The 12644-nt window shown below is 44.9% G+C and overlaps 1 protein-coding gene across 5 annotated transcripts in view; it reads right to left on the reverse strand.

Annotated features, from left to right (window-relative positions):
* Window positions 1–4221: 4221 nt before the first annotated feature.
* PAQR5 (progestin and adipoQ receptor family member 5) overlaps window positions 4222–12644 on the reverse strand; it is an 88149-nt gene continuing 79726 nt past the window's right edge. For all 5 annotated transcript variants that reach the window (XM_057544218.1, XM_057544217.1, XM_007197798.3 and 2 more), the window contains 2 exons: window positions 10624–10765; window positions 4222–7493 (listed from right to left, as the gene is read on the reverse strand). In XM_057544218.1, the coding sequence (XP_057400201.1) occupies window positions 7252–7493; window positions 10624–10765 (384 nt within the window). In that variant the 3' untranslated portion in view covers window positions 4222–7251. The remainder of the gene's footprint in view (window positions 7494–10623; window positions 10766–12644) is intronic.

Here is a 12644-nt window from a genome sequence, read left to right on the forward strand (position 1 = left end):
TGAACCATTAGAACTTTATTTGTTGTCAAATGAGAGGTCTGTATTATTTAGGAATTGGGCTGGGCTGCTGGCCACTTAACTTCTTAATTACACTGCAGCCTGGCTTTGGCCTCAGCCTGAACCTCTTAATTACACTGCAGCCTGGCTTTGGCCTCAGCCTGAACCTCTTAATTACACTGCAGCCTGGCTTTGGCCTCAGTCTTTCCACTGGAATTCTTCTCACCAAGAACACCACCTCATTGATGCTAAATCTATTTGACCCTTCCCCACCTTTATCTTACTTGACCTCTTAACACACTAAAAAAATTTCCCATTCCTCTCTTCCGGTGCCTTTGTTTTTCCTCCTAGCTTTCTAACCCCTCTTTCTCAGCCTCATTTGTGAGTTCTTTTTTCTCCCTTAAATACTGTGGCTTAGGGTTTTCACCTGGTGGTCACTAGCTGTGCCCTATCTGCAGGCACTCCCAACCATTCCTATGACCTCACATGCCACTCACATTTGCTCTTCTGAGCTCCAGAGTCATATGTACGACAGCCTACTGAATTCTCCACCTGGGTGCCCCACAGGCACCTCACACCTAACACATCCTAATCTCTTCCCCTGAACCTATTCTCCCTCAGTGGATGGCATCGCCATCTATCCACCCACCCAAGCCCGAGTGCAAGGTACCATCTTTGCATTCTGCCTCTCCTTCTGTTCCAACGTTCAGTCACCAAATCTTGACAATTCTACCAACCAAATAGCCTTTAAACCCCTCCTCTCTGTCTCCTTGGCCACTACCATCTCTTGTCTGGATGACTGCAACAGTATCCTAACAGGCTTCCCTGCTGCCATCTTCCAATCCTGGTTCCATTTTGCAGCCAGCTCACCACTAAATCACAGATCTGATCATATCATTCCCCTGCTTGTAATACTACAGTAGTTCCCATTGCTGGAGACCCTCAACAGGCCCTGGGGCTCTTCCTCTCCAAGCTCATCACCTATCATTTCCCCTTGCATCCCTCCAGCCATGATAACCTTCAGTGCTCACACACCATTCCCTCTGCTGTTAAGCTCTCCTCCCTCCCTTCCTCTGACAATGCCTCCTTACCTTCAGTTCTCAGCAGATCTTCTGCCAACGACCCTGCTCTGGATGCTGGACCTCTGTTCTCTATCCACAGTGCCCTGCACTCCCACAGTCACTGCACCTGTTGATTTGCTTCGGAGCTCGCATCCCAATTTTCAATCGCTGCTTATTAGTCTCCTCTACCAGCTTATCCCCACATCCTCAATAGATGGCGCTGTTGCATCCCCCATGCCCAGCAATGAAGATGTTCCATACATGTTTGAAGGAATGAACGAACCCATCCCTTCACAGAACACCCCAATGGAGGGCCCAGTTACAATACACCACCCCCAGCTTTTCTTTTGGCCAGTTTCTTCTTTCTCACTCATCTATATCCTTATTAAAGCTCACTGACTTAATTTTTTATGCCAATTCATTATATCATTTTCTCTGTTCAAAATGGTCAAGCACTCCCCACAGCTGGTAAAAGATTTGCATTTTCCCCTAGAATTAGAGATCCAGACCAGGGTGAGGGTAGAAGAGGGGTAGAGAGTAGAACTGGGAGGCTTTTTTAAAGATCAGGTTTATTGCAGTATAATTTACATACAATAAAATTCACCCTTTTTATTTGTCCCATGTATATATTTGACAAACATACACCATCCTGTAACCACTGCCATAACCAAATGTATAATATTCCCATCACACTGAAAATTCCTTGTGCAGACCCTTCGCAATCACCTTCCCCTATCCCCAGCCCTTGGCAACCACTTTTCTGATTTCTTTCCTTAGATTTCTGTCTTTTCCAGAAGGTCTCTTTTTTAACTCAGCATAATGCTTTTGAGATTCTATCCATGTGTTGCCTCTATCAATAATTTTTTCCCTTTTCATTGCTGATTAGTATTCCATTGTATGACAATCTACCCATTCACTAGTTGATGAACATTTAAGCTGTTTCCACTTTTTGGCGATTATGAATGAAACTGGTATAATTACTTGCGTAAAGTTATCTATGTAGACATAGATATTTTCATTTCTCTTGGGTGGGATTGCTGGTCTGGTGGTAATCGTAAGTTTAACTTTATAAGAAACTGCCAAACTGGGCTGGGAGGGTCTTATGCAAATCACTGAAGAGGGGCTGATACTACAAGAGATTTGAAACCAGAATTAATCCGATCTCCCAGCTAAACGAGACCAGCTGTGGGAACCTAGTAACCAGCAAGCACCAGAAATTACCAAAGCCCAGAGTGTTTGAGGAAAGGTGGTAAGCTGGAGACAGGACACCTGTGAGCATCCAACACCCTCAGCACACCCAAGGCTTCAGTGGCCTTGGCAACATAATCTCACATCCCCAGGCCATGTGACTCTCTCTCCCCAGGCCATCTGTAAAACGAATGATTGGATGTTAATGCTTTACATGCTCCAGCAACAACCACAAATTAGTAAAATCAACAAGCTTGGGGGAGGGTGTACAATTGATACAAAAAACCTCAAAAGATCTGAACAGAACTTCAAACGAATAACATACACAGAAGGGGAGCTATCACTTACCCAAGGTATTTAGACTATTTGGACTAAGTATATGCCCTCAGGCTCAAGACAAAAAAAAAAAAAACTTGAAACGTATACTGAATTCTAATTAGTTGGCCTTTTTGAAGACATGGATTAGTAGTTCTGAAAGGACATTCTGTACATTCCAGGATTGAGCAAATAAGTAAATACATTGTGGATAATGGGAACCAAGTTTCTCACTGTTAGAGAGTAATATAAATATCGAAAGGGGGAAGGGTGAAAAGTACCTGGGAATTCTTTGTACTATTTAGCAACACTTTTCTAACTATGAAATTATGTCCAAAAAAAAAAAAAAAGAGAGAATGGTTGGACTATATCAGTGCTTCTTAAACTCCCTTATGGTATTAAAAATCACCTGGGGCTTCTGATAAAAATTCAAAACTCCAGGACTACGCCCACCCCCAGCACCCTGGGTGAGTCTTCTACATCTGTGCATCTGGGCCCTGAGCATGTGCATTTTACATCATCAAACACATTTTTGAAAGGCTAGATTAAATTTTCTTTGAGGCTCGTGGTTCCATGCTCTGGAGGAGACAAAATGTGAGCCAGTTTTAGAAACCCGTTTCTCAACACGGAGAGAATGTGTGTGACAACCATTTGCCGAAGTACGTTTATTACAGAGTTGAAGAATTCATACAAATACCAAGGGGCCATAGGAAGACCCCTTGGGCAATCTCCCAGGAGGAACATTCAGGAGAAATTTCATAGTTCTCTGAGTCATGCTGATGTCTTCTGGAGCTATACATTTCAGGAATGAGTGGCCTGATTTCTATCCTTCCAATAAGACAAACGCTTACTGGCCTTAGGGTCTTTGCACTTACAGCTACCTGGACCTGAAATACTCTCCCCCACATGCTGGCAAAGTTGGTTCCTTTTCAACCATCAAGTCTCTCCTCAAATACCAGTTTATCAGAGTGCCCATGCTATCTCAGCTGCCCTACCCCACCCCTCCCTATTCCCTCACCAGGCATCTTTTCTTTTTTTATAAATTTATTTATTTATTTATTTTTGGCTGTGTTGGTTCTTTGTTGCTGCACGCGGCTTTCTCTAGATGCAGCAAGCGGGGGGGGGGGCTACTCTTCGTTGCGGTGCGCGGGCTTCTCTTGTTGCGGAGCACAGGCTCTAGGTGTGCGGGCTTCAGTAGCTGTGGCTCACGGGCTTCAGTAGTTGTGGCTTGCGGGCTCTACAGCGCAGGCTCGGTAGTTGTGGTGCATGGGCTTAGTTGCTCCACGGCATGTGGGATCTTCCCGGACCAGGGCTTGAACCCCTGTCCCCTGCATTGGCAGGTGGATTCTTAACCACTGCGCCACTAGGGAAGTCCCAGGCTTATTTTCTAAGCACTTACCATTATCTGAATTTATCTATATCTCTTGTCCTACTGACTGACATAGAACATCAGCTCCACGAGGGAAGGATGGTTTGGGTTTTGTTCTCTTCTGTATCCCCAACTCCTAGGACGGTGTTTGTTCTATATATACCAAGCACTAAATAAATGTTCATTGAATGACTTAACAAAACACATGTACAGGAATCTATTTCTCATGATGAATGAACATGTTTGCAGTGGGGTAGGTGAAATATAACCAAGTCAAGTGAGAAACGGGAGGACTTTCCTATAATAAATACATTTTATTTTATTTTTTCTTCCACACAGTTTAAGAAAACCAGACATTAGTATAAGCTGGAAGAACATCTCTGAGTTTGGACATAGGTCTCTGCCTTTTCATCCATAATGGATTGTCAACTGGAAAATCAGAGGCTGGCATTCAACAATATGTTATAAAGTGTTGTTATACAGTGTTAATAGGTGTTTCATATAAAAAGGGTACCATGACCAAAACAAATTTCGGACACAGCAGATCCAAAGGAAAGGTTTCTCCAATGCGTCCGAAAACAGCATTCCTCTCCACCCTGCCTTCCTCAGAACATCTCCTGGGAGCTGAGTTCCTTCCACAAAAAAACTTTGAGAAAGATTGCAGCAGACCATATATTTAAATCACTTTGTACTCAAAAGGCTTCTGAACATCCCACTTTTAACTCTAATCAACAATGACAAATTCATGTCTTTAGAAAGAAGAGGGAGAGTTCCTTTCTAAGAACTGAGCAAAGGAAAATGAAACTCTGGGGCAATTGACTAAATGGCCTCATTCAAACATATCTGAGTTTTATCACAACAAAAATGACTGGCAAATTTTAGAGTAGTGTTTGTCAAGCAGGAGGAGGGGGAAGAAATACATCTCTTTAGGAATTCTCTCCCCCGTCGCTCCCCCCTGCCTTTGGAGACAGCAGTGGGAATATGGTACATCTCTAAAGTGTATTGAGACATGAAAACAATGCGAGAACTGCTACATTAAAAGACATCTTCCCAGTGAGGTTTCAACTGACCCACTGCCAAACTTTTTAATTTCTGGAATGGCTTAGGCAAAACTATACTCACGTTAGACTTCATAATACTTAATGATAATTAATATATTTGAACCCATTCTCACTCAACATTAGAAGCGTCCAAATCAGTGTACTGCAAACTGTTATAAAATTTTAACTTGTAACACTGTCCAAAAGTTACAATGGGACTAAGTTTACCAAACTTATAAAAACATTATGAAACATCTGGTCTTATTTTGTTGATTTAACATTTCATTTTCATCATTAAGCATGCTGAAAAAGCAACGTAACCAAAGATTAAATTAAATAATCTAAAAGTCCTTCAAATTAGTCACCCGTTATCTTTCAACTACTTCTGAGCTAAATGAAGAACCTTATTTTACTCTCTATAAACAAGAGAATTTAAAAGCCTTCATGCCTTTGGCATTACTAGAATGGAGTATTTAAACTTTGTACTTTTGTCCACCATAAGACTGAAGTTACAATAACATGAAATGGAAGCCCACAGACCCTGCTGGAGTAAGATTCCACTAACAATGTCAGCCTCTTGCCAAAAAAACAAATTTTGTCATGCAGCTGGCAATTAATGTACCAAAAATTTACCAGCCCGTATAATTTTATCAGTCTACCTTCCCCAGAGGAAATAAACAGATAATAAAACTAATGAAATCATATTTCTTGACCACTCACATCCAATATAAATTGTTACTTGTCCTTAGAGGATTGGACGATGAGCTATTTATAAGGCCATTCGAGTGTCTGGGCCAGTAAACCATAGAGGCAGTATACTAAGATATGGGGGTGCTCCTAAGTCAGCAAAAGAGGATCCTGCATTGTGATGGATGGCCCCTTAAGTCATTAGCAAGTGCACATCAGGGAGTGATGGGCTTCTGTTAAAAACTGTTTTGTGTCAGCATTTCTGTACTCTCTGAAAACATCATGAAACAGTGAACTTTAATTAGTAATGCAACAGATGAGAAAATACTCAGTGTTTTGTAATACTCCACAGAGTAGAAAGCAGGGGACACATTCTTAGGTGGTGAGTTGCTAAAAAGTTAGACCAATCAAACAAAGCTGATAGGCCCAGTACCTTCTGGAATTTGTGACATCAGCATTTCTGCAAGTTTGGCCCATGGCCCTCCTGACTCAGAATCACCTGGGGGACTTTCTCCAGTGTAGATCTTCTCCAGGAAACCAACATTTTAAACCAGTAAAGCAGCATCTCCTGATTTGCCTGGGGAATCTACATTTGTCACAAGCTCACCAAGTGTTTCCATCCCTTTGGCAAGGTCTTTAGCATCCTCTGCACATGAACACTAAACTCAGCAGCATATATGAAATGCTGAAGCAACATCAAATGTATAACCTCCCCAAATATCGTGATGTCATTGGCTTAAAAGGTGACAGACAAGCACAACCAATTGGGATTGACTCAGCCAATGCCCACTGGGTAACACATTTTACCTGTGCTGCGTAATACTTGGTGGCATCAAACTGGTGACAAGAAAACAGAGCAAAACAGAACATGTAACACTTAGCCACAGGCTGTGGACTTTTAAGAAAATCCAAATCTATAATGACATGGGAACCTTGCATTGTGAAAAAGAATGTACTTGTAGGAAAAGAGGACTCTCTTTCTATTCATTCCCTTCACTAGGTGGGAAAAGGAAGAAGACCACTCCCCAAACCAGGTTTCTTCATTCTGGAATGCCTTCCCAGCCTCCAGGGCTCCCACAGACCCAACTTACTCTTTCTCAGGTTCCCCTACTGACCTTTCCAGCTCATTCTCTTCCCACTGTGGGAGCTCTTGGGAGAGGCTTTGTTACATGAAACTCATCAGATGAAGCACGTTGCATTCTGCAAGAGTAATACTACAAGGGTAGTAAAGCTTAATCCAACTATTTCATAGTAAAGCTACAAGGGAGGTATGCTTAATCCAATTGTTTAAATAGGATTGGAGAACTCACTTTAAATAAATAAAAAACTAAATGAAATATTAATGATTTGCCTGCATGAGGACTTACTTGAACCCATGTTCCCCTTTTAAAATCACACATACGGAACCAATGCACGTCTAGAGAAATGTCCCCACGTCAATACCTTATTGACATGAACCCATTCAAAAATGCCAAGACACCAACCATTATAAATATTTTAGGCCACTGTAAACTGGTACCATGACACTGGCTTATGGTGGTTAGGAAGTTGTAGCTTAATGTTGACATTTGGCACAAAAAGCTTATGGTCTGAATTATGTTTCTTTTTTATGTAATTCTGGCTCAGGAATCCGATACAGAGCAGCTGAGAAATAAACTATGTTGCTGAGGCTGAAGATGAGACACAGAAGTATGGCTCCGGCTATCTGAGAGAACAACAGGGGCCTGGAGTGGGCCAGGAGCCATTCCTTCCTTAGAGTCTTGTCCAGAAGGATGGCTTCCATCTGCATGTGTGTGGCCAGGATCACACACACATGAAACAGCTGGTGACTATGACCTACAGCAAACACACAAAAGACCACCAAGATCAGCAATAAAAAAGGAATGGATTATTGATACATGCTATGGCATGTATGCTAAAAACACTATGTGGTGTGAAAGAAGCCAGATACAAGAGACCATATATTGTATGATTCCATTTATATCAAATGTCCAGAAAAGAGAAATCCACAGAGACAGAAAATAGATCAGTGGTTGCTTCAGGCAGGGGTGGGAGTTGGCATTAACAGTACATGGGCACAGAGGATCTTACTGGGGTGATGAAAATGTTCTAAAACTCATATATGGTGATGGTTGTACAATGTGGTAAATTTACTAAAAAATCATTGAATCATATACTTGAAATTAGGGTATTATGTGATATATAATATATACTTTAAAAATTTATTTTTAAAATGTAATATGAGAAAAATAAAAGGGCCATCAGAGCAAACCAAATCCATTTTTAAAACAACTTATCCACCAGTCCTGTTTTTCACATGAAAAAGTTCTGCCAAAGGTTACCTCTTAAGAGCTGTCACTGATCAGCTCAGATTCTGACTTCAATCCCAAAGGAGAAGCCAGCCAAATTTTCTGTTGGCCTCTTATGAGGTGCTCCTCTCCCCACTGCTGGTTAATCCCAGACACAACCAGGGGCTCTTCCTCTCCGATAACTTACAGGACCCCAGTCACCATGTATGCATCCCCAGAGGGTGGGAGTCCAGTGGAGGGTGGTTGGAGTGAGCATGGATGTGCTGATTTGGTGATTGGTGAGAAAAGGAGTCCATTGCCCAGGGCTGGGGATTGCTTTGGGGGACAGCCTGCAGAAACCATGTTTCATAGGCTGAGTTGTATCTCCCACTCCCAAATTCATATGTTGAAAGTCCCAACCCCCAGTACCTTAGAATGTGCTTATATTTGGACATAAGGTCTTTAAGAGACAATTAAGTTAAAATGAGGTCACTAGCATGGGACCCACTCTGATTGGTGTCCTTCTAAGAAGGGGAGATTAGGACGCAGACATGCACGTACACAGAGGAAAGACCATGTGAAGAGAAATGGAGATGGCCATGGGCAAGCCAAGGAGAGAGGACTTGGAAGAAACCAACCCTGCCGTCCCCTTGATCTCAGACTTCTAACCTCCAGAATTATGGGAAAATAAATTGCTGTTGTTTCAGCCACCCAGTCTGTGGTTCTTTGTTATGGCAGCCCTAGCTAATATGACACAAGAGTTAAAGATTCTCCTTCAGTTAAAAAAAAAAAAAAAAAGAATGCAGTGTTGTACCCCCAGGACTTAACCCAGAGTAAGTATTCAATAAATGTGTCCACAGAAGGGACCAGCCTGGCCATCTGCCCAACTGAGCAAGGGCAGAGTCAGGAATGAGGATGTAGGAGAGTTGAGTAGGTGGCCAACGAGTTCCTTAGGGCAGGGAGCTGTCAGCACCCCAGCCTGCATCCCCCAGGGAGGAAGTGTGCCTGGAGGGACCACCCCTGCCTCACTCAAGCCATACTACTGGGCTGTGTCCAATTTCCAAATCTGTGTGTGATGCAACGAAGTGGTTCCTTATCCGGCGAGAGCCGTGTACTCCAAGGACACAGGGCCAAGCAGAAGGAGGTGACCAGCTGTGCTCACCAACTGAGGCACAAACCTGTCTCTGTTAGGGCAGGAGATAAAAAGACAGAAGAGCCACGAGCACTGAACAGATGTGAAATGTGCCTGTAGCAGGAAGAGCGATTTCAACAATCCCGCCCGGCAGGAATAGGGAGGAACTTCCTGTGGGCGTTGGAGACGGAGTCCAGCATCTGACTGACTCTGTTATTTAAGGACGGAGAACTTTCCAAACCCTTTGTTAAAGATCTGTTACTAACTGCCCATCTGGTCAATCTCCCCCCCATAGGAGTGTCTTTCTGCTCTAGGCCCAGGAGGACAGGATAGAGGCGAGTAAATAAAATGTTATTAAGAAGCCAGAGCTGGAAAAACAAGGCTCAGGGCTGTTTTTCCTGCCCCCCACAGACTTCGTACACTACCACCTCTACTTCATCTGGCTGGAGCTGGAGCCGTGGACGTGCTGGGCAGTTTCCGTAGGCAGGTTCAAATCCCCTGGCCCTCTCATCTCCCTCCTTTTTTGAAATCTGCCCTCTAAGCATTTTGCTCATTGTAATCCCTTCTGGCAGGAGAGAAGAAGTAAAGGAGATGAAACTCTAATCAGAGCAAACAAAGCAAAATCTGGCCATGTGTCTTGGGCAGAAGATGGAAACCCATGGACAAAATGGGCTTGGGGAGAACCAAGGTTCCTGCCCGCCACCTGGGGATGAGGATCTGAATCCCCATGGTATTGATAGCTTATCTAAGGAGCTCTCATCCCAGGACTCATCAGCCTCACCAGAAGTGGCCCAAGGGTCCCTCCTCCAGCCAGTCCCAGAGCCAGGGTGGAGGAGACACGTTCCGCAGTGCCACCCACTTCCCTAGACAGAGAGGAAGGAACCCTGCCGGCAGGTGTAAACCCCTGTGGTTCCGACACCTCCTCTCCACCACATGGCTTCTCTAACCTGAGTGAGCTCAGGCTCACCTGGAGAATCACACAGCTTCTGAGACACGGGATGTCTGGGGGCTGGGAGCCGAGAATCTGCACGTTCCCAGGTGGTGCTGAGAACGTTGGTCCAGGGGCCATACCTGAGAACCACTGCTCTACCCCGATTCCTGGCCCCATCGTACCCACCGGAACGAGACAAAGACACTTTCCTCTCCTCAGCACAGCCCCCTGCCAGCTGGTACCCTCAGAGCCAGCTGTACTCTGTCTTTCCTCTTCCCCTTTACGGCTGCCTTACATGTTCATTTAATAACAGGATTTCACATTCTAGGTAATAATGGGACTCTCCTGTCCCCACACCTGCTGGAAATGCTTTAGAATCCTAGATCCACCTCCTCTCCATCCTCCGCCATCCTCCCTGGTCGTCCACTGGCTACGTACATCCTGGCCTCTGTCACCTTACAATTTCACTAACCTTGGTCTGTGCCTGGAGAACTTCCTGAAGAATTGCTTCTCTCCCTGCCCCAGCCTCTCTTTGCAACTATGTGCACTGGTGTCAGGGATGGGCACCCTCCTTGGACAGGAGGGCAAGGGGCATCGGGGCCACCAGGCACTCACCGATGTAGTCGAAGCGTCCAGGAGCCAGGCGCTCCGGCAGATGCGCGGAGTAGAGGAAAGAGGCCAGGAGGGTCATGGCCATGTGCTTCTGATGGTACAAGCTGGCTTCATTCTGTGCACTCTCCCCAGGGAACAGGAATAGCTGCAGGTATTTAAAGAAACGTCAGGTCTTAAAATAGATAACCAACAAGGACATACTATATAGCACAGGGAACTCAATATTCTATAATAACCTAAACGGGAAAAGAATTTGAAAAAGAATAGATACATGCATATGTATCACTGAATCGCTTTGTTGTATACCTGAAACTAACACAACATTGTTAGTCAACTATATTCATTATAAAGTAAAAATTTTAAAAAAGAGAAGGAAAGAAAGAAAGAGAGAGAGGAAGGAAGGAACGTACGTCTGGTCTTGAGAGGAGGCCTGCGGACATCCCCGTGCAAATGTATGGACTCTGTGGGCCAAGGCCGTTCCCTCTCCAGTTGTGTGGTTTGGAAAGGGAACTCGCAGGGACCGTGTGAGCAGGCTTCCTGTTCTGAGTGTGATCAACTGAGACCCAAGGCAACTGTATTTTAATCCCCCGCATGCTCATGAGAGCCTTTGGATTATTTAATTCCAAAAAAAAAAAAGAGAGAAAAAGGAAAGAAAGAAAGAAAGGAAGGAAGAAAAGAAAAACAACAGAAGTGAAGACAAAATGAAAGGAAAAGAAAAATCCAGTTAGATATATCGCTACTTTTTTCCTGGGGCTAAAACGTAAGTATAGTAAAAAATGGCCTATTCACACTTGAACTCACTTCTAACCAGCACATCCCCTGAATTGATGCTCCTAATTAAGGCTTTAAGGCCTAAAAATCCCTGGACGGCCTTCTGAGTCATCAAAAACTATTAATTACGGACATTACCCTGGTGTGGAGTTCAGCACGGTTTTTGTACGATTGTTATAAATAGCGGCGGCAGCCACCTCTACGGAGGGCACTAGGCCAGGCCTTTTACGTGCATCACTTCATCGGAGCCTCAGCAATGACCCCAAGGCAGACACTATTCCCCCCATTTCGCAGATGAGGAAACTGGGCTGGAGGGGGACTTGCAAACCACTCACTGGCAGTGAAGTCAGGCTGCTTCCAGAGCCTGTGTGCTCAGACACATCACCACTTAGGGTAAGCCCTCCCCTCCCCCCGCTGCCCACTGGCTGACGCAGCCGAGTGCCAGGAGCACCCAGCGCTCATAATAGCAAGACCTGTGCTGTATGCCTTGGTGGCCTTGTGGGACTGGCTTGTTCTTTGCTCTGGTTTCCTGTGTGTGGTCTGTGTCCTCGAAGAAGGATTCAAGGAAATGGGCTGCATCCCCATCTCTGGGTCTCCCCCAGGCCCACGCGAACTGAGCAGGAGCACACGCTCAGTGCCTCAGCGAATGAAGCCAGCTCGACCCCTCTCCTGTATCCCTGGGCACTGCCATCCTGGCCTCATGCAGCAGACCCTTACGCTGCCTCTGGGAGGGGAACTCCACCCACTGGGCCTGGGCTTGGCATTGCTGAGCCCATCAGTGCTGTTTATTTGCTTATTCTCCTCTACCCCGCTGTGAAGGACAGGATGTCAGCCTCATTTAAAGATGAGGAGGACTTCCCTGGTGGCGCAGTGGTTAAGAATCCGCCTGCCAATGCAGGGGACACGGGTTCAAGCCCTGGTCCGGGAAGATCCCACATGCCGCAGAGCAACTCAGCCCATGCGCCACAACTACTGAGCCTGCAAGCCACAACTACTGAGCCTGCGTGCCACAACTACTGAAGCCTGGGCAACTAGAGCCCATGCTCCGCAACAAGAGAAGCCACTGCGATAAGAAGCCCACGCATCGCAACAAAGAGCAGCCCTGGCTCGCTGCAACTAGAGAAAAGCCCGCGCAGCAACGAAGACCCAACGCGGCCAAAAATAAACAAATAAAATAAATTTATAAAAAATTAAAAATTTTTTAAAAAAAAGATGAGGAAACTGAGGCTCAGAGAGCTTATGTTCATTGCCTA

Source organism: Balaenoptera acutorostrata, chromosome 3, assembly GCF_949987535.1.
Source record: "Balaenoptera acutorostrata chromosome 3, mBalAcu1.1, whole genome shotgun sequence".
NCBI lineage: Eukaryota > Metazoa > Chordata > Mammalia > Artiodactyla > Balaenopteridae > Balaenoptera > Balaenoptera acutorostrata.